The 26,244-nt window shown below is 53.8% G+C and overlaps 2 protein-coding genes across 3 annotated transcripts in view; one reads left to right on the top strand and one right to left on the bottom strand.

Annotated features, from left to right (window-relative positions):
- Window positions 1–533: 533 nt before the first annotated feature.
- GSS (glutathione synthetase) lies at window positions 534–14,147 on the top strand. The gene is made up of 13 exons (XM_054081327.1): window positions 534–558; window positions 2,499–2,649; window positions 4,319–4,464; window positions 5,987–6,062; window positions 6,619–6,758; window positions 6,915–7,031; window positions 7,450–7,530; window positions 8,713–8,790; window positions 10,111–10,177; window positions 10,830–11,024; window positions 11,210–11,291; window positions 11,583–11,772; window positions 12,505–14,147. Exons 2-13 carry the CDS (start codon window positions 2,521–2,523, stop codon window positions 12,626–12,628), a joined length of 1,425 nt encoding a protein of 474 aa, XP_053937302.1. The 5' UTR covers window positions 534–558; window positions 2,499–2,520; the 3' UTR covers window positions 12,629–14,147.
- A 739-nt stretch (window positions 14,148–14,886) lies between these two features.
- Window positions 14,887–26,244, bottom strand: part of ACSS2 (acyl-CoA synthetase short chain family member 2) — a 36,048-nt gene continuing 24,690 nt past the window's right edge. Inside the window, exons 8-19 of one of the 2 annotated variants that reach the window (XM_054081325.1) lie at window positions 24,801–24,839; window positions 22,867–23,004; window positions 22,456–22,626; window positions 21,812–21,945; window positions 21,152–21,284; window positions 20,648–20,704; window positions 20,270–20,350; window positions 19,140–19,248; window positions 18,927–18,995; window positions 17,650–17,826; window positions 16,842–16,916; window positions 14,887–16,654 (exon numbers count right to left, since the gene is read on the bottom strand). In XM_054081325.1, the coding sequence (XP_053937300.1) occupies window positions 16,527–16,654; window positions 16,842–16,916; window positions 17,650–17,826; window positions 18,927–18,995; window positions 19,140–19,248; window positions 20,270–20,350; window positions 20,648–20,704; window positions 21,152–21,284; window positions 21,812–21,945; window positions 22,456–22,626; window positions 22,867–23,004; window positions 24,801–24,839 (1,311 nt within the window). In that variant the 3' untranslated portion in view covers window positions 14,887–16,526. The remainder of the gene's footprint in view (window positions 16,655–16,841; window positions 16,917–17,649; window positions 17,827–18,926; window positions 18,996–19,139; window positions 19,249–20,269; window positions 20,351–20,647; window positions 20,705–21,151; window positions 21,285–21,811; window positions 21,946–22,455; window positions 22,627–22,866; window positions 23,005–24,800; window positions 24,840–26,244) is intronic. The other variant, XM_054081326.1, reaches the window with a different exon arrangement.

Here is a 26,244-nt window from a genome sequence, read left to right on the forward strand (position 1 = left end):
CTTCAGTGGCCCTGCACGTCTGCCTTTTCTTCCAGAGCCCACATTCCTGAGGCAACTGTGAGCAGCACCTCTAAGGAACTGCGCAGGCACTGTGCAGGGGGTGGGACTGGATGGGCTTTGAGGTCCCTTCCAACCCAAACCAGATTCTATGATGACTGGGAGAGGTTGGAGTCTCCCTTCTGCAAGGCTTACCGCCCAGCAGCATCGCCCTGGACGCACAAAGCAGCTTTTGGTACCCGGACACCGCCACATCGCCCCTCCCGCCATCACACCACAGGGCACTGCCACACTCCCCACCAGGCCTGCGCGCCCCCTCCCGCCAATCAGCGGCCCTGGTACCGCCCCTCGCACGCTGATAGGCTATAAGCGCTGCCAATAAATGCTCGTGGGCGGGGATAATAGGACTGTTGTCCAATCGCAAGGCGCAAGAGGAGTGTTGTCCAATCGGAGAGCGAGGGCCGGGGCAATGTCCAATGGCGGGGCGGGGCGCTGGCCAATGGCGGGGCGGGGGCGGGGCGCTGGCCAATCGCGGGGCGGGGCGCGAGCGGCGTGGAGCAGGTTGGGGCGCGGAGGGCTCGGGGCGGGGGGCTGAAGGGGGGCAGCGGGGCGGGGGAGGGCTCGGGGAGGGTTTGAGGGGGTCACAGGGACTGAGAGGGCTCGGGGTGGGTTCAGGGGGGTCAAAGGGAGCGGGAGGGCTCGGGGCCGGGCTCTGAGCGCTGCTTTGGTACCGAAAATCGTAGAATCCTGGAATGGTTTGAGTTGGAAGGGACGTCAAAGCCCATCCAGTCCCACCCCCTGCCATGGGCAGGGTCACCTCCCACTGGATCAGGGGCTCCAAGCCCCATCCAACCTGGCCTGGAACACCTCCAGGGACGGGGCAGCCACCACAGCTCTGGGCAACCTTTTCCAGAGCTCTTTTTCTCCTGGGATGGGGAGAGGGGGTGCCGGTTCCCTTGATACTGATTAACGATGGGAAGGGCAAGGGATGCCAGGGGGATCCCATCGCTGCTGCCTCTCCCATGTTCCTTGGATCATTTTTAGCTGCCATGGACACCACTGAGCATCTCCATGGTGGGAAGAGCAACGAAGCTGGGGAAGGGGCTGGAGAACAAGTCTTGCAAGAAGCAACCTGGGGTTGTTTAGCCTGGAGAAGAGGAGGCTGAGGAGAGACCTTATTGCTCTCTACAACTGCCTGAAAGGAGGTTGTGGAGAGGAGGGAGCTGGGCTCTTCTCCTCAGTGACAGGGGACAGGACAAGGGGGAATGGCCTCAAGCTCCGCCAGGGAAGGGTCAGGTTGGACATTAGGAAAAAATTTTTCACAGCCAGGGTCATGAGGCCCTGTCAGAGGCTGCCCAGGGAGGGGGTGGAGTCACCATCCCTGGAGGGGTTTAAAAGACGGGCAGACGAGGTGCTCAGGGATGTGGTTTAGTGGCAGATAGGAATGGTTGGACTCGATGATCCAAGAGGTCTTTCCCAACTTAGTGATTCTATGATTCTATGCTGGCTCCCACAGGAATCTCTTTTTTGTGAAGTTGTCATAGAATTATGGAATGGTTTGGGCCAGAATGATGGTTTGGGTCGCAAAGGACCTTAAAGCCCACCCAGTTCCACCGCTGATCAGGGTGGTCAAAGCCCTATCCAACCTGGTCTTGATCACCTTCAGGGATGGGGCAGCCATAACTTTCCTGCCAGCACTTTCCCACCCTCATCGTGAAGAATTTCTAATGTCTAATCTAAATCTTCTTGTTTTGGAGTTTTAGAAAGCAAGCACTCTAATCAGGGCTGGGTGACACGAGGGAGTGATCTCCCATCAATCATTTCCAGGGTGACAAGACCTGGTTACAGAGAATATTTCCCACTTACATGCATATATATAAATTTTCTCAGAAATCTTATGCATATTCTATTACTTTTCAAGAACTCATTTTAATGTTGTTGTGAACTTCACAACAGTCAAATTTCTTGCTAATTTGCAGCTGGCTCCAGTTCTGTCTGATCTTGTGTTTGAGACAGGAAAATACTGCAAGCAGAGGTGATTGTGGAAGAAGACGCATCTGTTCAGCACAGATCATAGCATCGCTAGGTTTGAAAAGACCTTTCCCAGCCATACCTGTCCACTACTAAACCATATGCCCGAGCACCCTGTCTACCCATCTTTTAAACACCTCCAGGGATGGTGACTCCACCACCTCCCTGGGCAGCTGTTCCAGTGCCCAATAGCCCTTTTGGTGAAGAATTTTTTCCTCGTGTCTAATCTGAACCTGCCCTGGCACTGCTTAAGGCCATTCCCTCTTTTCATGGCTGATCATACTTAACACGAGTCGTTTTCATCTTCAAAGACGACAGTGTCTGGGAAAATGCTGAAAGAAAACATCCTGTCAGAGGGACATCCTGTTTAACTTTCAAAAAAATACAATTACTTAGATGAAACTTAGCCCTACTTTAGCTTAAATAAAAAATATTCCAATTTTTGTAATAGTAACTACTTCTTGTGTCAGCTTTGCCTCCACAGTGCTGGGCATGGCCGTGCCCTGGGATACCGTCCTGCACGATGAGGAAGCGCTGCGAGAGGTGGCGGTGGTGGCAGTGGATGCGGCACTGGTGGAGGGCGTCCTGATGCGCACTGAGGGCTGCCCCAATGCCTCGGATGTGAGTGCCCAGCGCGGCGAGGGGACCCCACACCGAGCCGTGCCTGCAGGCAGCGCTTGGCTGGGGCAGAGCCAGCATGGGGGCTGGGACCTACACTCCATCCTGCTGAGGCACACATCTCCCCAGGGGACAGCTTTGGGAGCAGTTCCCCTTTTCCAAGGGGAGGAAATAGGTCTGGAAAGGTTTGGGGAACTACCAGGAGTCCTGTGTGTGTGCTGGTGGCATGGTTTAGTGGCAGATGGAATGGTTGGACTTGATAATCTAAGAGGTCTTTTCCAACCTAGTGATTCCATCATTCTGTGGTGGGAATTCATCCCTCTCTCAGCCTTGCATCACTTGTATGATCCTTTGAGCCAGCAGAGCATCTTTGTTTTTCGTGTGCTCCTAGCTGCAAGCCAACCTTTGCTCCATACTGGAGGCAAGGGTGGCCAACGTGTGAAATTACTGCTGGTGAAGCTCTGGCAGTTGGTGGAGGCTCTGATGGGGGCTTGGGCTGTTGGAGAAGGAGGCTGCAAGGGGTCACGGAAGAGGATTTAGCCGTGTGCAAGAGGAGTAGGACACCACAGGGGATGGATCCCTGAGGAGCCTGAGGGCAAGTAGCGTGCTGTGCTTGGAGCTGGCAGAGATGCAAGAAGGGAGGCCTCCACCATGGGGGCTGGTTCTTGATGTCAGCTGAATGGTCAGACCAGGGCTCTGAGGGAATCTCAGAGGGTGAGAGGAAGAGGGAGCCTGGGAGGAAGGGCCAAGCACCCTGCTGGTGTCACAGAACCACAGGATGGTGGGGTTGGAAGGTCCCTTTGGAGCTCATCCAGTCCAACCCCTCTAAAGCAGGGTCACCTCCAGCAGGTTGCACAGGAGTGCATCCAGGCAGGGTTTGAATCTCTCCAGAGAAGGAGACTCACACCCTCCCTGGGCAGCCTGTTCCAGAGCTCCATCACCCTCACAGGAAAGAAGTTTTTCCTCATGTTCAGGTGGAACTTCCCGTGCTCCAGTTTGTACCCGGTACTCCTTGTCCTGTTGCTGGACACTGTTGAGAAAAGCCTATCCTCCTGACCCCTGCCCTTTAAGATATTGTTCAGTATTGGTGAGATCCCCTCTCAGTCTTCTCCAGACTAAACAGACCCAGGTCTCTCAGCCCTTGCTTGTAACAGAGATGCTACAGTCCCTTGGTTCCTATAAGGCGATGTTTTGGCTTTGAAGGTGGCTCTGTGCCTGAGCTGTGGGATGAGCCAGGAGTCCAGAGTCACCTCTGTGACTTGGTAAGAAAGGGTCAAAGGAAGTGACTCTTGATGACCTAAACGTCATACTGGCAAATTCACCTTTCTTCTGAAGCCAAGGCATTTTGGAGATAGTGATCTTCAGTTAAGGTAGAAACAGAGCATCCTTTGGAGGGAAGCACTCAGCTCAGCTGGAGCTCTGTAGCATCTGCTCCTGCCTCCACAGTGCCCTGCGGAGAGCTTGTAAAACAAAGCCCTCAGAAGTCAGGAAGGAGCACGGCTGAGGCTGTGTGGCTTTCTAGGGTGCACCGAAGGGGTCTGGGGTTGGCATCAGCCTTCAGCCAAGCTTGGGAAGCACTTCTTCAGCCCCACTCAGACTCAGTGGTCCAGGGTGGGTTTCCAGCCCTCTTGTATCGAGACCTGACTTCCCTGCTCCGCATTCTTCTTTGCAGGTGGTGAATTATGCTCCTTTCACGCTGTTCCCCTCTGTGGTACCAAGTGCCCTGTTTGAACAAGCATATGCTGTTCAGCAAGATTTTAACCTGCTGGTGGATGCCATTAGCCAAAACAAAGAATTCCTGGAGCAGACTCTGGCCAGGTAACTTTCTTTCATGTTCCATTTTAATGAAATATTTTAAATGTGAACTATTTACCACCCTTCAGGCATTCCTACCTTCCAACCATTCATGTCCTTCAAGCTGAGGCAGGCATTCCTGTCCTCTGCAGGAACTGTCTCTGCTGTATTGCTTGCCCTCAGACTAATTTTCATTAAGTCTCTGTGTTTTGAGGCCTCCTTGGGCCTCAGAAGATGGGACACGTGGCCAAGAGTTGACTCCCTGCAATGACTTCAATTTTGCCACTCTCAAGCTTGTGAATTCTTGCTTGTGAGCTTGTTCTAATTGCTGGAGGCTTCTCTGAGTCCTAGATTGAGCAGTCAGTTTTGGTCTGGGTTTGCATCTGCCTGTGGCTGGCTGATAACTACCAGCTCTGCTGTCTGCCTTCCGTTATGAAGGTGTTATTCCTCTTCTTAGGTGATCGGTCACCCCATGTGCCCTGCTTTCTCGGGATGGCGATAGGTGCTGGAGGCCTGCTCAGCTCTGGCTTATGAGCAGCACTGGATTTATCTGGAGCTGTTGCCCTGGGCTGGGGTGACCATCCCTGACCGTGTCCCCACAAAACCCATTCCTCTTCCTGCTCTCCGTTCTGCGCTGCCAGCCTGCTCAGGTGCTGCTCTCTGGCACCGGGACAGAGCAAAGGAGACTGTTTTCTAGCATCATTCTTGTTTGGCTGAATCCTGACCTCTGAGAGCTCTTTTTATGCTCACACCTGTCCCAAAGCTGACTGCAACCGGGGCTTGTGGGGCATGTTTATACCTGTGATAAAGGAACACAGTGCCTGGGGCTTGTGTTCCTGCCCTGTGCTGCCTCCTGCGCAGTGTCTGGGCAGCTCCTTAGAGGTGCTGCTCACAATTGCCTCAGGAATGTGGGCCCTGGAAGAAAAGCCATACCTGCAGGGCCCCTGAAGCAATTGGCACCACAGTGTGTGGGTTTTGGAGGCCAACAGGACAGGGGGAATTTGATGATGCTTGTCAGGCTTTGCTATGAACTATTTGTGCAGGCACAGAGAGGAATCTGATTCCTTTCCTCTATCTGCAGAATTCTGCAGTACTGCTTTGCTCGTGCTTGTCCTGTCTCTTTGTCCTGGAAATGAAAGTCACTTTGGCACAGCAATGCTTTTTATGGAGTGGCTGTGCTGAGCAAACTGGATCTCATAGAATCCTAGAATGGTTTGGGTTGGAAGGGACCTTAAAGCACATCCAGTTCCAACCCCCCTGCCATGGGAAGGGACACCTGCCACTGGATGCAGTTGCTCCAAGCCCCATCCCACCTGGCCTGCAACAACTCAAGGGATGGGGCAGCCACCAGAGCTCTGGGCAACCTGGGCCAGGGCCTCCCCACCGTCACAGCAAAACATTTTTTCCTACTATTTAATCTAAATCTCCCCTCTTTCTGTTTGTGCTGGAGAACATCCCTGGGAAGGTATTTTTTTGGAGAGCAAGTAATTTTCTTCTTCCTCGGTGACAGTGTAAGGGAGCTGATTTGGTCTTTCTTTGTCTCCAGCACCATCAAGGTAGATGACTTCACAGCTCAGCTCTTCAGAATCCACATGCAAGTGTTGGAGGAAGGCCTGGCTCAGGTACCTTGGCAGGAGTCGCCAGGGGCTGGCAGCTGTGCCCCTTTGCATTGTGGTGGGATTGCCCGGTCTCTTTCTGCAGGCTTGCTTGCTGCTGTGGGCTTTGAAGTATCTGTAGTCAGGCCAGTCACTGCCTACGCTCCAATGTCTCGGTTACAGCCTATGCGCTCCAGACCTTGCCCTGTTTGACAGTCATGCCTGCTGGTTAGTGCCTCTGGAAGCAGTCAGGCCTTGACTGGGAGGATTTAATATGGTTTATCTTTGTCCTCTGGGACCCCCGGGAGAGCGCAAGGATGTGTACTGTGTCGGGACCTGTGCCAGACAGGCTGTCCCTGCAGAAGCTCCTCTTCTCACACGTGTTGCTGACTCCTCTGGAGCCCTGAGGAGGGCTGTGGGCTCTGAGAAAGGGCCAAGTCACCCATGGGCACATCTTGCTGGGGGGCGGGTATCAAAATGAAGGTGATTGGCTCTGCCCTGGGTGGGCTTTGAAGCAAGGTCATCAGAGAGATTTACATGTAAAGGCAACAAGGGAACCCACTTCACCTCCCCTCTATTTCAGTCTGTGTTTTTAGGCATAAACCGCTCTGATTACATGTTTGACTGTGGGGCGGATGGCACACCGGCTCTGAAGCAAATAGAGATAAACACCATTGCTGCCAGCTTTGGAGGCCTCACCTCCCGCACTGTGGCGGTCCACGGGTAAGAGAGCATCTCTGGCCCGTGCTGCCAGGCACTGCAGCAGCTGTACTGCATGGCCTGCTGCGCTCCTTGTCCTTGTGTGCTCCCCAGACTCCTGTTCCCTAGGTCCAGTTGGGGGCTGTCGTGACATGCATAGCTTTGTTTTTTTATTCCCAGGCGAGTGTTGAAAGTGCTGGGAAAGTTTCAGGAAGCATCACGCCTGCTGCCCAACAACCCATCTAAAGGGCTTGCCTTGGGGATCGCGAAAGCCTGGGAGCTCTATGGCTCACCAAGGTAAGGAGAGAGGAGGTGCTGCAGGCTGGTCTTGTCTCTCAGTAGAGTTTGGAGTTGCACTTTCTGAAAGATTCCTGTTTGCTAGACAAGCTGATGTTGGGGAGCCTGTGGCACCCTGGAAAGAGCAGTGCACAAGGCTGCTGTGGCACAAAGCAGAATTGTGCAGAGGAGTTGTGTGGTTCAACAACCCTACACAGAGCTTGCTTTGCTCCTGGCTTTTCCCTTTGTGCTTATGCCCTGCACTGTTTTGGCAGTGGTGCAGCATCAGTGCCGCTCTCTGCATGCTGACCCCCAGAAACATTGGAGAAAACAAGCAGGAGCAGTGCGGGAAGCCTGAATCACAGACATCAGAAGTTGGTGATCCGGGGTGCGTGCAGAGTGTTTCTGGGTTTAATGATGTCCTTGGTTTCTCTTCCAGTGCTGTGGTCATGTTTCTGGTGGAGGAAGTCCAAAGGAACATTTTTGATCAGCGATGTGTTGAAAACGAGCTTTGGAACAGGTAAAAGTTGAATTTTACTGGGATGGGAAAGAAAGGGGATGGTACGATTTCGGAAAAGAGAAGCAGAAGGAATTGCAGCTGGGTTGTGATGTTGCCCTCACGGCAGCTTGTGGGGCATCTTCAGGGTCTCCAGTGGGCACGACGTGGCGGGGGGAGCATAGGAGCAGGTCGTGGAAAGATGGAGGTGTGCAAAATCTGTTTGCTTTTTACTTTGTTACCTAGTAAAGTCAAAACGTTTCTTGTTTGGGGGGACTGGAGAGGCCATGGCTTGGTATGTACAGGGCAGCCTTTATCTTGGGCTTATCTCTGTGGTCTGTTTGGCAGCTGCCTTCAGCGTTGCTTTGGTGGCTTCCTGCCTAGCCTCAACGCCCACCTTTGTCTTCACATAAACTTCCCAAAGCAGCTCCTCCCTGGAAATACCAGAAGCCATCAAAGCCTCTGGTCTCCAGGGCTGCTTCCTTGCTGATTTTGTGCCTCCTCAGAGCTGCACCAGCAGTAACTTTGCTGTGGTCCAGGTCTCTTAGATGAAACAATAAGGAGCAGAACAGGGTTAATGAGGGTCCTGCTTGCTCTCGGACTTGGGATTGAGCACAGGGTATTCCATAAAAGCTCAACTAATGAAGTTTCAAACCCGTTGTGTGCCCTGGGCAGAGTAAACAAGGTGACAGTGGAGTGAAGGGCTGGGGAGAAGGGGATGTTTGGGTGGCGTTTAGCCCTGGGACTGCCTGGAGCAGCAGGAGGTGTGTGATGATCATGCAGCCCACACTGCCACTGTGTGGAGGAGAGGCTGTAAAGCCTGGAGGAGGAGGTAAAACCTGCAGGAAATCACTCATCTATCTGTCTGTAGCTCTTGGCTTTTAAGCCAACAATAAGTGAATCTGTTGTGTAGGGATAAAACACCCAAAATAGTGACTTCTTTTAGAAACACTTCTAGAGGTGAAAGGTGAGTATGGAGAAATGCAGGGTGTTCAGGCACGTGTTCTGCTTCCCACAGTACGTGGGCTGGAAACATAGGATGGGTGTTAAAACAGGGACTGTTTCAGCCTGTAAGATTCCTCTGGCTCCATAGTACAAAGCCTGAGGTGAAGGACCCTGCAGATGCTCCTTGCTAGAGGCACCGATTCCACCTGTGATCGAGTAACTGTCCCCAGCCTGGTGACTCTCCTGCTCCTCTCTTCACAGGAATATTCGTGTCATCCGGAAGCGATTCAGAGATGTGTTTGAAAAGGGGTCTCTGGATGATGCCAAGAGGCTGTATATGTGAGTATGAGCCAAGGTGCGCGTTCCTGTCTGGGTGTTGGGCACACAGGGCTGTAAATGGGAATTTTCAACCAAAGCTGGTGGTGTGCTTTGAGTGTAAACAGTGGCTTGCTGAGAAAGCAGTTCTTCGTGCTTCAGGCTGCTGCTTCCCCTTGGAGCTGAAATGATTTTGTTTTTTCACTGTGGTGAGGTTTGGCATACTCACATCAAGTCCCTTACAGCTGGGAAGATAATTTCCCTCCTTCAAGCTGCAGCCTTCAGAGCTCTGCGGGATCTTTACTTCCTCCCCATACCTCTGCTATGAGATGTCCTGGCTATTTCAGAGGCTTCCACAACGACATTTCCTGTCTAACATTCACGTGACGCTCTGCCAGTGGGAGTTGGGCTGGGTTATCAGTGCTAGAGGAGGAAGCGTTACACGTCCATGTGGTATCTGTTGGTTTTGAATGCTCTCATCATCTTGCCTGCTCGCTGTGGAGGCTGGGATGTGTGGGTCACAGACTGAATCCTGGCAGTTGATCCCAAGTGTGATGTTTGTCCTCTTTCCAGGCTAATGTGCTTGGAGCTGCACAAGCCTAAAGGATGATATGGTATCTTGCCAATGTTTTTACTGTAGTTAGGCTAACTTTTCCACTGTTTGACCTTTGGTGCCTCTGCTGTGTTTAATTAACAAATACATTAGTCATTGCCAGACAGTTGAGGGGAAAGCGTGTCCACTGTACTTCCTCCAGAGCATCCTGTCCTCTTACTGACAAATGCCTTGGCCATTAGACTGCCTGGCTGCAAACACTTTGTGTACTGCTTTCCCTGGCCACTGCACAGTTTGTGTGGTCAAAGCTTGAGTGTGTGGTGCTGTGGGCACGTGACGGCCTTGGCAGGGTGTTTTGGTGCCTGGGCAGGTTGTTGAATTTGGTATCCTGCCTTGTGTGGCCGCCAGGGGAAGACCCATTTCCTCCCAGCTTTGAGAATCACCTAGGCCTGGCACCTGGTGGCGAAAGCTACTAAAAAAATAGGTTCTCACCTCCCTGCTGGGCTGGGGGTGTGAATTATTGAGACTTTGGTTAGGGCAGAGGCCAGGTGTCAGCTCCCTGTGTCTCAGGACAGGCAGGACAAGCCTGCTGGGACTCAGTGGAGAGGAGCCAGGGCTTGCAGTCCTCCTTTCTCCAGCAGAGCCAGCCAGGAGCTGAGCAGCTCAAAAGACCAAGGAGAAGGAGCAAATGCTGTAATGCATTGCCCGTCAGACCCCTTGGTGCTGGGGGCGTTAGGGCAGAAGTGGGCAGGAGCTGAGCTGTTCTGTGAATGCTGCTGTCTCTGTTGCAGTGACGGTCAGGAGGTAGCGGTGGTGTACTACCGAGAGGGCTACGTGCCGAAGAACTACGACCAGCAGGTCAGTACCCACCGCTCTGCTCCAAGAAGCCACCCCCTTCTCAGGGTGTGAAATGCCCTGTGATCCCAGGGGCATCTCTCCTGTCCTGGATGGGGTTAGTCCTGTCCAGCACGGCTGATGGCGTTGGGAAGCTGTGACTGCAGTGCGGGTGGGTGTCCCTTGTCCCTGGCGCTTGCACAAGAAAACTGAGTGGCTTTCATCTCCAGTAACCACTCAGGTGGTGACCTCTTACCACAGCACCGCATTGCTTCCGTGGTGTATGGGTTAACACGGTATTAGCACCTCCTTAAAGGGTTTAGACTTGATCTACAAATAAATTTCTGTCCTCTGGTAGGGCTGTGTGGCTGCAGTTAATGATAATCCAGACCAGATCTTGCTGTTGTCGGGAGGTGGCAGCACTGGACAGGCCGGGGAGGGAGGGAGCGCAGGCAAAGGCTGTGGACTAACCCGGCTGTGCTCTTTCTGGAGGTGGGGAATCCATGTACACGTGTCTACTTGCCTCTGGAGTGCTATTCCTACCTGCCAGCCCTGCCAGGCAGGGAGGGAGGAGGTGAATCAAATCTCAATAAATGAACAGAGTGAAGAAAAACATTTTTTTATTTTGTATTTTTTTTTCCTTTCTGACTGGACGGTTGTTCTCTTTCCATCTCAGAACTGGGAAGCACGGTTGTTGCTGGAGAGATCAAGGGCAGCGAAGTGCCCTGACATTGCTACCCAACTCGCAGGCACCAAGAAAGTCCAGCAGGAGCTGAGCCGGCCAGGAACGCTGGAGAGATTGCTGCCTGGCCACACCGAGGCTATTGCTCGGATAAGAGCAACATTTGCTGGACTCTATTCCCTGGATGTGGTGAGTGTGAGCAGGGCTGCAGTGGGAACAGCCAGGTGCTTGGCTTGCATGATATTACTCTTTGGTTGAGAAAATGTGGGCTTTGTTGTGGCCTTGGGGGAGCCCTGTTGATCCTGCTGGGAGGGCTTTATCATGGATCCTCTGTTCCTCTCTCATGCTTTGCTCCTGCCATCCTTTGCTGCCAGGGTGAAGAGGGTGACAGGATGGTTGCTGCAGCTATCGCTGACCCTGACCGGTTTGTGCTGAAGCCGCAGCGAGAAGGTGGAGGTATGAGCTGGAGTGGGTCCGTGTGGGTTTTTGTTGTGTGTTGTGCTGTATCCGGGAGCTCTGGATGGTTCCTGGTTCTGTGCCGAGGGATAGGAGGTGCGGTGCTTGGTAGCCACTTGTAGCCGTGGGTGCTAGTTGTGGCGGTAAGGTCATGCTGCGCCTGGAGGAGCTCCTGGGCCGCAGCACTGGGGTGTGAGGAGGCAAAGGCTGAGTCTGTTTGGGCTGCTGGGGCCAAGGACTTCTGCTGTGCCGGGAAGTGCTTGACCTGCTGGGTTGGGGTTTTTTTGCCAGGGAACAACCTCTATGGTGAAGAGCTCAGGCAGGTTCTGGAGAAGATCAGAGACAGCCCTGAGAGAACCGCCTACATCTTGATGGATAAGATCAAACCACAGCCAACAATTAATTACTTGCTGAGGGCTCACAACCCCCTACAAGCATCTGAGTGCATCTCGGAGCTCGGTATTTTTGGTGTCTATGTCAGGTGAGCAATGTGCTTGTGTTACGGGGTGGTTGCCTGCGTCAGAGGGCACTCAAGCTGCGAGTGTTTTCCCCTCTGCAGGGCAGATGTCTCTAGGGAGGAGGTCCAGGGGATGGAGGTGACCATCTAGTCTCTGCCCCTGTTTGCAGCTCTTGGAGCAGGCACTGAACTGCTGCTCTGTACCTTCTGCCAGATGAAGTACTGAAAAACCACAGAGTTAGTGCTGTCAGTTACTGGTGTAACAGCCACCTGGAACTGGTGTGTCTCATCCCTGATTTCTGGAGGCACTTTTTGGGATCTGGACGCAGCCACATGCTTTTCTGAAGCCGTGATGATCTCTGAAATATCTGAAAGCTTAATGTGGCTGTGTTCAACCCTAAATAATTGCTGCTTTTGTTTAATAGCCTCTTAGGCCCATAGAAATGTTTCCAGAGCTTATAAATTGAAGTCCTGGTACAATCAAATGTACTCTGGCAGCATTCACAGGCCGTGCAGAGCAATTGGACCGAAGTGGCCCTGCTGAGAAAGGGCAGTGTCGCTGGCAGGGCACAAAATGGGCACAGCTCCGTGGTCCACAGAGAGCTGAGACCTCAGCGTTAGCCGGGGGGCTTCTGCACACCCATTACCTGCCCTGCGCCGGGGCTGTGGCGGGGAACAGGAGTCAAATTGTCTGAGATGGTTGAAGTGCCGCAAGTTTTCTGGCCTGCAGGTGCTCAGGTGCCGTTTTCTTTGCAGGCAGGGCAAGGAGATGGTGATGAACAAGGCTGCTGGCCACCTCCTGCGGACAAAGGCAATTGAGCATGCGGATGGTGGGGTGGCGGCTGGGGTGGCAGTGCTGGACACGCCTTACTTGGTGTGAGCGGGCGATGCCCCATCCCGCCGGCCTGGCTCTGCTGTCCGAAGAGCTGATCTGCCACAGGGATGTTCTCCTGACGGTGCGCTTACCAAGGTCTGATGTGCTGGGGACCATGAGGAGGGACTGGGAGGACACAACTGCTCACACATCCTGCGTGCCAGCCCCAGCTCCCCCACCACATTTCCTTCCTCCTGCAGGAAGAAGGGACTCCTGGCTCTGCCTGCCCAGTGGCCCCGCCCCGTGAGCATCCCAGCTGTCCCCTCCCAGGACTACACTGGTTTGGGTGTTCTTTGAGGGGTACAGCACAGCTGAAGGGCCACACCAGGCACTCCTGCTCTTCCCAGTTTCATGCTCCTTGATGCTGCATTATTTCTGGAGACAGAAACCCAAAGCATGGAGAATGGCAGGAGAAAGATGGATGTGCAACTGCCTTCGGCTGTGGGAGCCTGGTGTCTCAGTGCTTTCCAGGTTAGAGGGGAGTCCTGCTCCATCTGCCTATGGCCCTTCCAGCCCTTGCTCAGGTGCTGCTGCCTCCATTTCTACATTTCACTGTGCCTGAGGATCCTCAGTTCCTGCGCAAGGGACAGCAGCCCCGCTGTAATTTGCCCAAAGGCCTCTTGCTTTGCCTCTTTCCTCTTTGGTCCAACTGGATGCTCATCTCAAATAGTGCCTCTGTTCTACAAGCAAGTATGCAAAAATGCATCAGGTGTGCCCTGCTCTCCCTGTAGAAGGGCTGCCCTTCTTCCTGTGGCCTCCTGCAGCCTTGTCCAACAGATCCCCGTGGGCTGGCCTAAGAATCCTTCAACCACGATGGCAGATCCCAACATGAGGGTGGAGTGGAGAGTTGTGTCACAGCCAGTGTGTCAATAAACCCCAACTCCATCCTCGAGGGTGTGTGGCAATGCCTCCCACTGCATGTCATGCACTGAGCATCTTCTGCCTGCTCTGCTGCGGCACATCCAGCCCAAAAGCGAGGTCAGGGAGCCCTGACCTCTGCAGTGGTCCTGCTGGGATGCAAGTGGGCTGAGACTGGGAGCTTTGTGGCGAGGGAGCAAAGTAATTGTAGGAGAGGCTGAGCATGCGCAGCCCCAGGTGCCAGAGGCTTCATTCAAGACCAGCACCAGCAGATGGAGGCTGTGGAGGAGCATGGGTTCTCCCTTCCCAAGGGCTTGTGCCTCTTCCTCCAGCCCCTCTTCCTCCTCAGCCAAGCAGTTCAAGGGGAACCATAAAAGATGCACCTTTCTGGCAGCCTCAGCTCTGCCCTTTTAGTGACACTGGAAAGAAGCAGCGGAAAGCCAGTGTTCCTGAAGGATGAACGTGCTGACTGGCAGACCCGCACCCTGCCGGGCGCGTTGCCATTGTTGCTGTGTGGCGACACTAACACTGCGTGCTGCAATCATTCACCTCGGAGAGAGCTCCGTGCTGTAAGCGTGAGCGATTCCGTGATCCCTGGGTGTTTCATTGGGGGTTGATTACCCCAGCCTGAGATTAAAATGTATGTGCAATCTGAACTGTTCTTGTGCTGCTTCTGTCTGAGATGCGGTGCAAAGGGGAGGCATTTGCCTCCTCCCTGGCCCATCCTATGCCCAAGCACGGGCCTTTCCTGGCTGTTTACACCAGAGCCACCCCAGCAGTTTCTGTGCAGCACTGCACTGGAGCTGTGTCCTGGCCTTTGGCTCCACAGCGTGGCCAGGGGACGGCAGCTGCTGGGGCGAGAAGTGCTGGGTTAGGCGGAATCCAGGGCTGCACTTTTGCTGGAGCAGTGAGATGGTGAGGTCAGCTGTGGCTGTGAGGAGTGAGAGAGCATGGCAGCACAGCCTCAGGGGAGGCCTGAGCTAAAGGTGACACCAGGGATTGGAGAAGGGAGAAGCAGAGGCTGGTGGCGTCCATCACCGTGCCGGGGTGAGGACCAGGCTCAGCTATTGACAGCCCTGAGCTTTCCTGGCTGCATCCAGCAGGCGCTTGACTCCCCTGGGCACTGCTCCAGCATGGCAGCATTGATGACACTTTCCATGAGACTCAGTGGACCAGCACTGGCTGGAAACCTGGGAGAAACTGAGGCACAGGCTCTGGTCCTGGAACCAGAGCTGCTGTCCTGAGTCACAGCCTGCAAACCCCGATCCATAAAAAAGCAACACACTGGCAGTAATGGGTCCATTCCCATCCCCAAAAACCTGCTTCAGTTATGGCAAGGTCTAAGCAACCCCACCTCCCCCAGACCAGCACCTACAACCCCCATACACACTCTAACCCCGTTTCCATTTTGTTTCCATGATTTATTTTCCATTTTGCATAAAATTCTAGCTGTTTCCAGCCAAAATTACAGAGCAGATAAAGGTAACAGAGGAGGAGGGATGATGTAGGAGTCCTAGTCAAGGCAAGGGGCACAATCCACTGGTACGGAGCTGCGGGGTGTGCGTGGGACACTGTCACACGGTGAGGTTCTAAATCGCAGGCAACTGCCACACCAGGGAGAGCAGCAGGTAAGCAGCAAGGCTTGGGACTTGGACAACAGCCCAAGCACAGCACCTGCCACACTCGCCCTGAGCAATGGGCCTGAGGCAGCTGCCTCCTCCTCTTCAGCTCAGCTTGCAGGTAAAGCCTGTACACTGGCGCTCACCAAAACAGCAGCTGGAACAAGTTTTAAAGCCCGTTTCTCCTTTGGTTTAAGTGCAAAATCGAACAGCTCACATGCATTTTTCATACAGATCACAAAGCAGGTATGTCCAGCCCAACGCAGGGCTGGAATTCTGTGTAGTTCATTTGGAGCAGGATGGCTTTGGCAGCACCCTCGTGATGTGCAGGCTCTCGTGTTGGAGGTTTTGGGATTGTTTTTTTCCTCTCATCATCACAAAGCCATGTCAGATTTAAGCAAAAGCTAACTTCAAACAGCTTCCACTGTGGTTTTCCTGATGAGAAAAACCTCATCCAGGACTGCAGCGGCCCTGCCTGCCTTGGCTGCTTTGTTGCTGTGGTGGTGCACTATAACCCTGTGCCGGGTTTGCTTGCCGTGGGAAAGGGCCCCTGTGGGACTTTGTTTCCCTTCCATCCTTTGGGATCAACAGCACCCACTCCCACCCCAGGCCTTGACAGGAGCATCCAGCTGTGCAGCCTGTGGCTTCAGCCACGAGTGGGTGGAAGCGGTGCCGCATGGAGCACGTCAGAGACATTTCCTCATAGCCCATACATGGCTCCCTACGGTGTCCACGGCCAGTGAAAGGCTGTGCTGGATGGGCAAAAACACACCAGCTGGCACAACGCAGCTCAATAAAACCTGTTTAAAGCACAGAGCTCCCGTGAGCCTTGCGCTGCTCCCTTTCAGGCCAGGGGACCTCTGCGAACAGCAGGCTGGGACAGCGGACGCAAGACTAGAGCTCAGCTACACAGTTGTGATGCGAGAGTGGTTTCAAGTTCTGCAGCACTCCAAGTTGAAAAGGAAGCTTAGCTGGCGTGTGGGCAGTGGCACATGAACCTCCCTTGCCTGCCTGTGTTGGGTAACTCCAACAGCACTTCCCCTCCACCTCGCAAAGTTCCTTCCCCTTGTGCACTAGGTGCCAGGCCCCCTCTATCATATCAACTTAATTAACAACCCCACCCCCCAAAAATTAAAAATCAAGAACGAGGTGCTAAAACGGGAGGAGGACGAGTCCTTCTGTGTGCGAGGCTGAACCTCAGCTGTGCAATACTCATCTGGAACACGATACACAAGCTCCTCCAAGGCATGGACACGCTCATGAAGGGCAGCCTCTCCAGAGCCTGCCTTTCCCTCATTCCTAATGTCTGTACATTCAATTCAAGAGGTGAAGGTTTCCTTCCCAGGGCAGAGAGTGGGTATTCAGGGGTCCCGCTTTCAGGACACCACTGCTGCTACAGTTCTGCTCAGCAGGGACGGGCCCTGCTGCTACTGTTTAGTGTCACATCTGCTGTTGAAAAGATGTTTTATGATGCCTGGGTTTGCCAAGGTGGAGATGTCCCCCAGGTCTTGGTCATTTTTGGCGATCTTCCTTAATATCCGTCTGGTAATCTTTCCTGTAACGACAGCCAGGAAATAAAGCAGGAGTCAGGATCTCTTCAGTATCCTCAGCAGGCACGGGGAGTGTCCAGACCTGCAGCATCCTCTGACGCTGACCCCCACCCCTGAATCTGAGTGGTCCCAAACACACAATTGAGGGCAGAACGACGCCGTCCTCCCCAGCACTGCTGCCGGCCCCCTTACCTGAGCGAGTTTTGGGCAGGCTGGGTGCATACTGGATGTAATCGGGTGTTGCTATCGGTCCGATTTTTTCTCTGACTGCAAAAAAAGAGAGATTTTCACTGTAGGTAGGAGATGCCACATGTCCTTTTCAGGCAGGAAGACCAGGTTAAGACAAACAGAGCCCTGCTCCTGGGGCACCGAGTAGGGCAGAGCTTAGGGCTGCTGCATCTGGGCCTCTGGGCTGTGGGGATGGCAGCAAGACCTGCACTACACATCTTCCTAAAGGCAAAAGCGCTCATTTATTCGCTCGCTCCATCTTCCAGAGACCTCTATAATGGCTGCACCAAACACTGTTACCATTTTGGTAGAGAAAGAACTGGTCGCTGTTGAGTTCTTTCAGAGAAGAAACAGCCACGGGCCCATTTCATATATTAAATGCTGCAGTTGTTGTGGCGATGAAAGAGCTCCCTTGAGAGCAGAGCACAAACACCCAGAGCAATCAAGCGATCCTCGCAGCACACAGGATCTGCCAGAGAGAGCCGTGATCGCACAGGAGAGCACTGCTGCAAACAAAAGCCCTGCCGGGTACCACACGGCTGCCAGCTCCCAAGAGGTGGAAATGACATCACATGAGCAGCCAAAGGCTGGGAGAAGTAATTTTAGTCTTTGCCAGCCGTGCTCTCTAATCAGAGGGGGCACCTTGGCGCAGTTGGCCAGGCTGCATTCCCCAGACTCCAAGCACCCAAGCCCTTAACCCCTCCATCCTCTGCCTGGCACCGCGCTCCCTCTCCCTGCCATGTAACCTCTCAAATATTTGGCTGTTGCTAACCTTGTTTTTTCAGCTCATCCGTCAGGTTCTTGCTGAACTCGTAGCCGTCTCTCAAGGTCACAAAGCAGTAGAGGCACTCGCCTTTCAGGGGGTGTGGGTGGCCGACCACTGCGGCCTCTGAGACAGCAGCGTGCTCGAGCAAAGCTGATTCCACCTCTGCAGTGCTCAGCAAGTGACCTGGAAGCAAGAAAAGGCAGTGCTTTATGGACCTGCACCGGGCTGGGGCCCTGCAGTCTCACAGCAGCTGGAAGGAAGAGGTCTGCATGTGGAAAAGGCCCTGAACTATAGGTTTGAGCGCATCAATTTCATCTACTTGTGAAAAGACAAAGGTTGGAGAGAGAAACTCATTTCAGGAGCTTACAGGGCTGGGCTGCCCCGAAGGCCACCAGGTATCACTTGCCTGCAGAGTCAGGCCACGTCCCCTGCCTCTTCTCCCTCCTACCTTTAGGTTTCTTTCCTTCACAGATCACGAACTGTACACAGCCACGGGATTAAACCAAGCACAGGCTGAGGAGGAGGTGGATTTGGTAAGAGAAGACCTGCCCACATGGTCAGCGGAAAGATGCAGAGGAGGAAGAGCCTGGATCTGCAGAGCCCAGGCACTGGCCCTGCCATGTCCTGCTCCAGTTCATCGCCGTGGGGAGATGAAACAACGCTCTGCATCTCCGGGCAGGGGCACACTCACTGCTGTACCCCTCTGCTCCTGTACCTGCATCCTGACATTCTACCCTGGGACTGCTGTCAGAGAAAATCACAGGAAGATGGTCAGCTCCCAGAAGGATCAGTTGGTGGAAGACTGAGCACTGCTGGTCAGGTGAAAGGATCTAGTTTGATCCAGGGACAAGAACAGTGGCAGCTCACAGGAGGATCTCTAGCTTTGCAGACACAGCTCCAGCAGCCTGATCCAACTTCGAGATTAGGCCTACATGGAGCAGTGGGTTGGATCAGGGACCACATCGTGCTGCCCATCCTCTGTGATGCCCCGTGGCCCTAAATCCTTCAGCACAGAGGCATCTTGGCTGTTAGTGACCTCCTCTGACAGGTTACAGAAGGTTCCTTCCCTCCAGTGCGCTGTCTCAAGAGGAAATGGGGTGGAAAGTCAGCAAGGCACAGGCTTGTCTGTCTCAGAAATAATCCTGACCCAGCAGTTAGATCCACTTTGAGGACAGGTTGCTGGGCAGAGTCACGGTGCAGAAACATCCCCCGTAAAGCAAAGCAGCTTTTTAACCAGCGTCAGAAAGCACATTGATGCCATTGAAGACAGAACTCGTTCTTACCAGAAACATTCAACATGTCATCAATTCGCCCTGTGATCCAGTAATAACCATCCTTATCTCTCCTGCAACCTAAAAATAGACAGAAATGACAGCGTGAGGAAGCAGTGCCAACCCTTGGAGCAACGGATAAGGGATTCTAAAGCCAGGACACGGCAAGAATTAAATTGCTGTCCCCAGGCCTCTGCAGCCACACAGTCCCCAGCACAAACTTACCGTCGCCTGTCACATAGTACCCAGGGAACTTCTTGAAGTATGTGGTTTCAAATTGCTGGTGGTTTCCATACAACGTGCGCATTATCCCTGGCCAGGGCTGCTTAAATACCTGGTGGTGAAAAACACAGACCTGAGTCAGGGAGAGCAAACCTGATAACCAAGGCCTTGCACCCTGGTGACAGAGACACGGGCAGTCTTAGTGACTATGTTAGTCTCTATGTTAGAGACAGTCTTTGTGACTATGTTAGTCTCTACGAGAGAGAGCCACAAGTCACGACACTTGCTGCCCAGTGCATCAAGTGGGAAAGCCTTGGCAGGCTTGTAATGGGGGAAGAAGCTTGGCTGAAGGGTTGTTCTGTCATGGAATCATAGAATCATCAGGTTGGAAAGGACCCACTGGATCATCCGAGTCCAACTGTTCCTAACACTCCCCTAAACCATGTCACTAAGCACTTCATCAACCCGTTTCTTGAACACCTCCAGGGAAGGCGACTCGACCACCTCCCTGGGCAGCTGTTCCAGTACCCAATGACTCTTTCTGTGAAGAATTTTTTTCTGATATCCAACCTGACCCTCCCCTGGCGGAGCTTCAGGTCATTCCCCCTTGTCCTGTCCTCTGTCACTTGGGAGAAAAGGCCAGCTCCCTCCTCTCCACAACCTCCTTTCAGGTAGTTGTAGAGAGTAATAAGGTCTCCCCTCAGCCTCCTCTTCTCCAGGCTAAACAACCCCAGCTCTCTCAGCCGCTCCTTGTAAGATTTGTTCTCCAGCCCTTCACCAGCTTCGTTGCTATTCTCTGGACACTCTCCAGAGCCTCAATATCCTTCTTGTGGCGAGGGACCCAGAACTGAACACAGTACTCAAGATGCGGTCTCACCAGTGCCGAGTACAGAGGGAGAATAACCTCCCTCTGTAACCTGTCCTCCTGCCTTGCCCATGTGTGTGATCAAAGGAACAGTTTGCTTACAGCGTAAGCTCCCAGTGACTTATGGCAGTGAAGGGAGTTCCTGTCACTCAAGAGGGTTCCTTGCGTGGACCCAGAGTAAGCAGAGAAGTATGTATGCTACCCAGAAGATCCTGGACCTCACGGGGGATGGACAAGAGGAGGGTGGGGATAATGAGCCCTTCTTTACCAGGTAGCCTTCTGCTTCTCCTTCCAGCTCTTCCCCCGACTCGTTCAGGATGGCAGGGACCACGCCAAAGAAGGGAAACGTCTGCCATGGGGATCAGAAAGCAAGAAGACAAGGAGGTCAGCCCTCACATTAAAGCCTTGTGAACCAGAGGGAGCGGGAGACAGAGCAAGGGCAGCTTTGGAAAGGCCGTGGCACACGGGGCCAGGCCTGGGATTCGGGGTGGTGGCCACCTCTCCACATGCGCCACCATCCCATAACCACGCTGGCAGGCTGATAGTCACCAGACCATGGCGCAGGCAGTGCCAGCAGCTGCTGCGGAGCCTTGCCACAGCCCCGGGAACCCTCCCAGCCCCTGCAGCAGGGAATATCAATACTCACGGCAGAGCCTGGCTTCATGGGGGTGGCAGCAGGGAGAGGTGTTAGCATGTGGCCACCCTGCGAAGGGAAGCAAAACCGAGTGAGTCTGGGCCATGCCAGTCTGTCCCACAGCTGCCTGCACTGGCTTTGATCACATCACATCCCAATCAGATACAGGCTTCTCTGGACAGCTGCAGAGACAGGGCCTTGGGAAGGAGACAGCAGGGGACAGGATGCTGTGTTTGGGCACAGTTTTGGAGCTAATGTAGGAGAGAAGACAGGGAGAAGAGAAGGGTTTGGAGCAGACCATGGTGAGGACCATTTGGAGAAGAAGATCTCCCCTTGGAACCTGTTTGAGGCCCAGGAAAGAGGGAAGAGAAGGGGAACCAGCACTGCAGTCTCCTGGGCAAGCAAGACAACTGGTCCACACAGAACCAAAGGAAACACTACAGAGAACCTGCAAAGACCCCTGCTACCTACTGGGTACACAGGGGAAGAAGAGGTCCCAAGAACAGCCAGACTCACCGTTTCTGTCTGCCAGAACGTGTCCACAATAGGACACCTCTCTTCTCCCACCACGCGGTAGAACCACAGCCAGGCCTCAGGGTTGATGGGCTCACCAACACTCCCCAGCACCTTCAGAGACTTTCTGCTGTGCCTGCAGAGAGGAGGGGGAGGCAAGGGCTCAGCAGGTCCCAGAGAGCAGCAGCTGTGAGCCTGCTGCACAGCAGAGTCTGCAGGAACCCCTGGGGTACCCAAAGTGTATTTGGGGCATCCAGGCATGGCTCAGTCCCTTCTCAGCCCTCCTCCATGGGGAAGAAAGGAGACCTCTGTGGTTTTGGTGTCTTGCTTGTCTCTGCTCCTTCTCTTCTTTGGGCCAAGGAGCAGCACGTGGACTGCTCACAGTTCTGTGAGTTTTGGGTCAGGAGCAGGGGAAAACCTGCAATCAAGGAGCTTACAGAGAAAGAGAAGAACCTGCTCAGAAGTGCCATAATGAAGATAGTGCTGCGAGTGCAAAAGATGGTCTGCATATCGCTGGGTAGAAGACAGAAGATCCCGGTTTGTTCAGAAAATACATGGGGAAGCTGCCTCTCAGAGAGGAACCTGGGACACCTGGTCCCTTAGCAGGAGCCTCCGGCTGTGCCGGAGGTAGAAGCCTCCATCCCACTGGAAACCACCACTCACTTTTTGACGGGCTCCTCCCCGTGCTTCATTAGTAGCCGGATGGCTGTGGGTGCTGTGTAGAACTTGGTCACCTTGTACTTGTCAACAATGCTCCACATTCGCCCAACGTCTGGATATGTGGGGACACCTTCGAACTGTGCAGGAGAGAGGGCAGTGACACAGCTGCTCCTTACTGCTACCGACCTGCAAACGCCTTCCCAAGCTGGAGGAGCTGAGAGCAACAGGGAACAGCAGTTGGATCCCAGCATGTCATAAAATCATGGAATGGTTAGGATTGAAGAGACCTCAAAGCCCACCCAGTTCCAACCCCCTGCCATGGGCAGGGACACCTCCCACTGATCCGGTTGCTCAAAGCTCCATCCAACCTGGCCTGGAACACTTCCAGGGATGGGGCAGCCACCACTGCTCTGGGCAACCTGGGCCAGGGCCTCCCCACCCTCACAGCAAAACATTTCTTCTAAGATCTTAATCTCCCTTCTTTCAGCTTAAAACCACCCCCTCTCGTCCTGCCCCACCTCACAGAGCCCAGGGCACTGCATGCAAGGGAGAAGCAGACTCATCACAGAGCAACACAGGGATGCAGCTCAACACCGTGATCTCTGCTTTCTTGGAGTAAAACCATCCAGCTGCCACCCAGCACTTACTAACACACTAGTTGCCCCATTTGCCAAGGGTCCATAAGTGAGGTAGGAATGGCCCGTGATCCATCCAATGTCAGCTGTGCACCAGTAGATATCCTCAGACTGGTAATCGAATACGTATTTAAATGAGGTGGCAGCATAAATCATGTATCCACCCACTGTGTGCAGCACACCCTGCAAGGAGAAGGCACAAAACTGTCAGGGCAAGTTCCTAGCAGGGCCCCTCACCCTCCCACGCCAAGCTGAGGATCACCATTCCATTGGGCTCAAACAGCAGATGAGCAGAAATGACCAGCACAGCCCCATTCCCAAGACCTCCACAGCTCCTCTTCTTCGTGGGGCCTCTCAACGCAACCCTCTCAGGTGTTACTGAGGTGTTCAGCCTGGCTCCAAGCAGGTGAGCTGGAAGCGTACCTTGGGTTTCCCAGTTGAACCACTCGTGTAGAGGATAAAGAGTTCGTCCTCTGAGTCGCACCATTCGGGCTCACACTCTGTGCTGGCACTGCTCATCAGCTCATGCCACCACACGTCCACGGCTGGGTTCCAGGGAATCTGAGAAAAGCAGAAGATTAGATTGCCTGCCGAAGAGCAAGAGAGGGAAGGATGATGGATGCAGCCCCAACCTTGACCCCTCATGGACCATTGAGGCAAATATTTACAGCATGGATTTAGCCCCAGAGCTGTTTGCTGCAAACCATGCACTGGAGCTGCAGCTCCTGCTCCAGAAGCTCATTTTCCCAGCCTGCAGCCACAAAGAAAACCTTTAAACACAGTCTGCCCACAAGACCTGAAGTAGATTGTCCAAACCACTGAGAACACTGATAAATCCCTCTCAGCAGTAGCAGCTGCCCTGCGCTCTTAAAGCAAAGAGCCTCCAGCTGCCCTCCCAGGCTGCCCCCAGTTGCAGCTGAATGGCAGAGCCACAAGCCTCGTTCTGCACACACTCACTGGTCCCTGCACACCTCGCAGGGACACCACAGCACCACAGGGTAAGACAAACAGCAACACGTTGGACTCACACTACTTGGCCCTACAGACCCCCAAAAATCTGTTAGCTGGATTTTAAGGTAATCGCCCTAATGAGAAGTGATTGCTCCAATGCAGAACCATGCAGCAGTGGCTGCCCCAAAGAGCTGCTTGAGGATGCCAGAGCTGCAGCACAGCCACCAACGTCTGCAGCTGATGGGCAGGGGCCACCAGGAGCTGTGCTGACTGGCTGCCCTTCTGCAGTGGCACAGTTCAGTGCAAGACCCAACTCCATGGGACCTTCTCGCCTTCTCCAAAGGAGCCTGGGGACAGCTGAGCAGGCAGCACCCTCCAGCCTCAGCACAGGCCTCCATTTCTCACATCTCTGTGAGTGCAGGTATGCTGACCAGAACCGTGCAAACACACCTCCTTGAGAGCTGGAGTCCACAGCAGGCACAGCCTGCACCGTCCCCACAGCTCCCTCAGCTGGGATGCATGAAGAGCAGCCACCGGGTCACACAGTGACTCTGCAGCCCTGAAGATGTCCGTATCCCATTTGGGGGCACTGGGACCCCACGGCACAGCATGCAGGTCCTGCACATGTGCTGAGAACAGTAGCTGCTTGACAGCATGGCATAACCAAGCCTGTTTGGAAAGCTCTCATGGATCCCCAGGGCTCCATTACTTGGGGAAGCAGTTTCCACAAGTCTGTCCCACCAGCAAGGCACCAGATCAAATAAGCGTGGGGTAGGCTCACTTCGCCCATCCAACAGTTGCTTTCTTGCATCTCTCCCTCAAGGGTCCTTCCATTTCAGCACCCAGCTTCCATCGCCCCGTGGAAGAGCTCAGACCCACGGCACGCAGCCCCCAAGGCGCGGCTGCCTCTGCCTGCCTGCTCACAGGCTCCTGGGGCTCCTTGGATGGGGTGAGCATAGTCTGCATAGTGGGTCTGGAGCTCCACGTTTGCTGCACGCTGCTGCAGCCGGGAAGCTGTGGGCGCTCCCTGCCAGCCACACCGCAAAGGGAACTGCATTGCAAGAGCTGCTTTGAAAAGGCAGAGAGATAAACTGTCATCTGAACGCTGGCAGTATGTCTCAGCGGTTCCACATTCCCGCAGGCAGCACACTGATGTGCATTCAGGAGTTTTTATGGATGCAGATTTGTTTCCGGCAGCAAAGTCGGTGACACTGCATTGACCCCAAAACCGTGGGGAGCTCTGGCCAAGCAGCGAGTGGTATCTAGCGCTAACATGCAGCTGCTGGTGACCCCGTTAGGAAGGCACGTGTGGCCGTGCAGAGCCGGAGCGGTTAGGAAGGTGGAGCACTGGAGGGGGAAGCAGAGGGGAGTGCCACAAGGAGGAAGGCAGTGCTGTGTGCAAATACCTTGGGATGGAGTCTCTGTGAGCTCTCAGTCTTTTTTTCCTGTTAAAAATCCACAAAGACGGTGTGAAAGTCAAGAAGCAGAGGACCCACACTAGACTTTGCAGGCAGTGAGCTGGAAGCCCACTGGCAGGGATGCTGGGAAACCATTCCAGCAGGTTGGAAACACTTAGATCTAGGGCCCAGGCCAGGAGATGCCCTCTGAACAAAAGCCTGCCCATTTCCATCACCTTCCCTAGGTACCTGCTGCCTCTGCAGCAGGTAACAGGCCAACCCCACACATGGCCAGCTGGGCACAGGAGCACAGAGCTCATGCACAGCCCACAGAATATCCATTAGCATTACACAAGCCAATGGCACAGTAAAATCGCACTCACAAAGAAAAGCACTCTTTTAATAAAGTATCTGAACAAGTAGAGCAGCAAGAGCCGAAGGGCAAGAGACGCCCCCCAACCTTTTCCCTCCTTCTGGAACATCCTGAACAGCCACCTCTCTTCCCCAACAGTGACCAGCATGGGGACAGGCTTCTCTGCAACCCCCTGACCATGGAAACTTCACACAGGACGGCTGGTGTGTTCTGATCTTCCCACTCCCTTGCAGCTACCCTGCCTTGCAACAGAAGGGGCAGAGGCGGCCAATGTAACACAGCCAGGCTGGCAAACATGGAGCAACATCCCAATACAATTAACCCAGATGAATGAGGAAAATTAACTCCAAGATACAGAATTTGGTGGATTTTTTGCTCTAGGGACCATCCCTTCTGAAAGCAGGGCCCAAAGCTCAAAAGCTCTCTCCAAATACAACTCATTTCTGATGAAACAGCAGCCTGGGAATAACCCAACACAAATAATCACCAAACATGCAGGGACTGAAGGCACTATTGAAGACGCAGAGCTGTTCGATAGTTGAAAACAACCTGCCTTTCAAGTGGATGAAGGCAGCACGTAGCTGCTGGGCGCAGCAGGACTGCACACCAGCCTCAGGAGCTCAGCAGGCAGCCACAGCTCCACAACGTCTCCTCCTTCTACCCCCGTCTCACCACATGCTTCTGGCCCATCACATCCCTTGATCTGGTTTCAGTTGCAAGGGAAAGCCCCAGCCCCGACAGCTGACACAGCCCCTGTTCCAGATGCACAGACCACACTGTTCCCAGCGTGTGATTGCTGCCGTGTCAGGGGGCTGTGTTGAACCCGCAGCACGAGCACAAATCTGTTTTTCCTCTCCTGCTTCCACTGTCACAGCTACAGTGCAGGATAGTGTTGGTCTTCGTGCAAAAGGGAAGACAAATACACAGTTATGAAGGAAAACTCCTTCAGTAGGTGGAGGAAAACAGGGATTTTGTCCTAGTGACATTCGAAGATGTACCCGCTGTGCTCTCAGGGGTCCTGTGGGCTGGCAGCTGGTGATGGTGTTAAAGGAAGCAGCATGGAGAGGATCTTCGTAAGGC

Source organism: Cuculus canorus, chromosome 16 (assembly GCF_017976375.1).
Source record: "Cuculus canorus isolate bCucCan1 chromosome 16, bCucCan1.pri, whole genome shotgun sequence".
Taxonomy (NCBI): Eukaryota; Metazoa; Chordata; class Aves; order Cuculiformes; family Cuculidae; genus Cuculus; species Cuculus canorus.

What these genes read in the sequence shown, in the direction of transcription:
- GSS (XM_054081327.1), top strand. Translation starts at nt 2,521, where the DNA reads ATGGCCGTGCCCTGGGATACCGTCCTGCACGATGAGGAAGCGCTGCGA. An exon ending in TGGAGGAAGGCCTGGCTCAG is followed by an intron (nt 6,063 to 6,618) that starts GTACCTTGGCAG and finishes CCTCTATTTCAG; the next exon opens with TCTGTGTTTTTAGGCATAAA. An exon ending in CGCACTGTGGCGGTCCACGG is followed by an intron (nt 6,759 to 6,914) that starts GTAAGAGAGCAT and finishes TTTTATTCCCAG; the next exon opens with GCGAGTGTTGAAAGTGCTGG.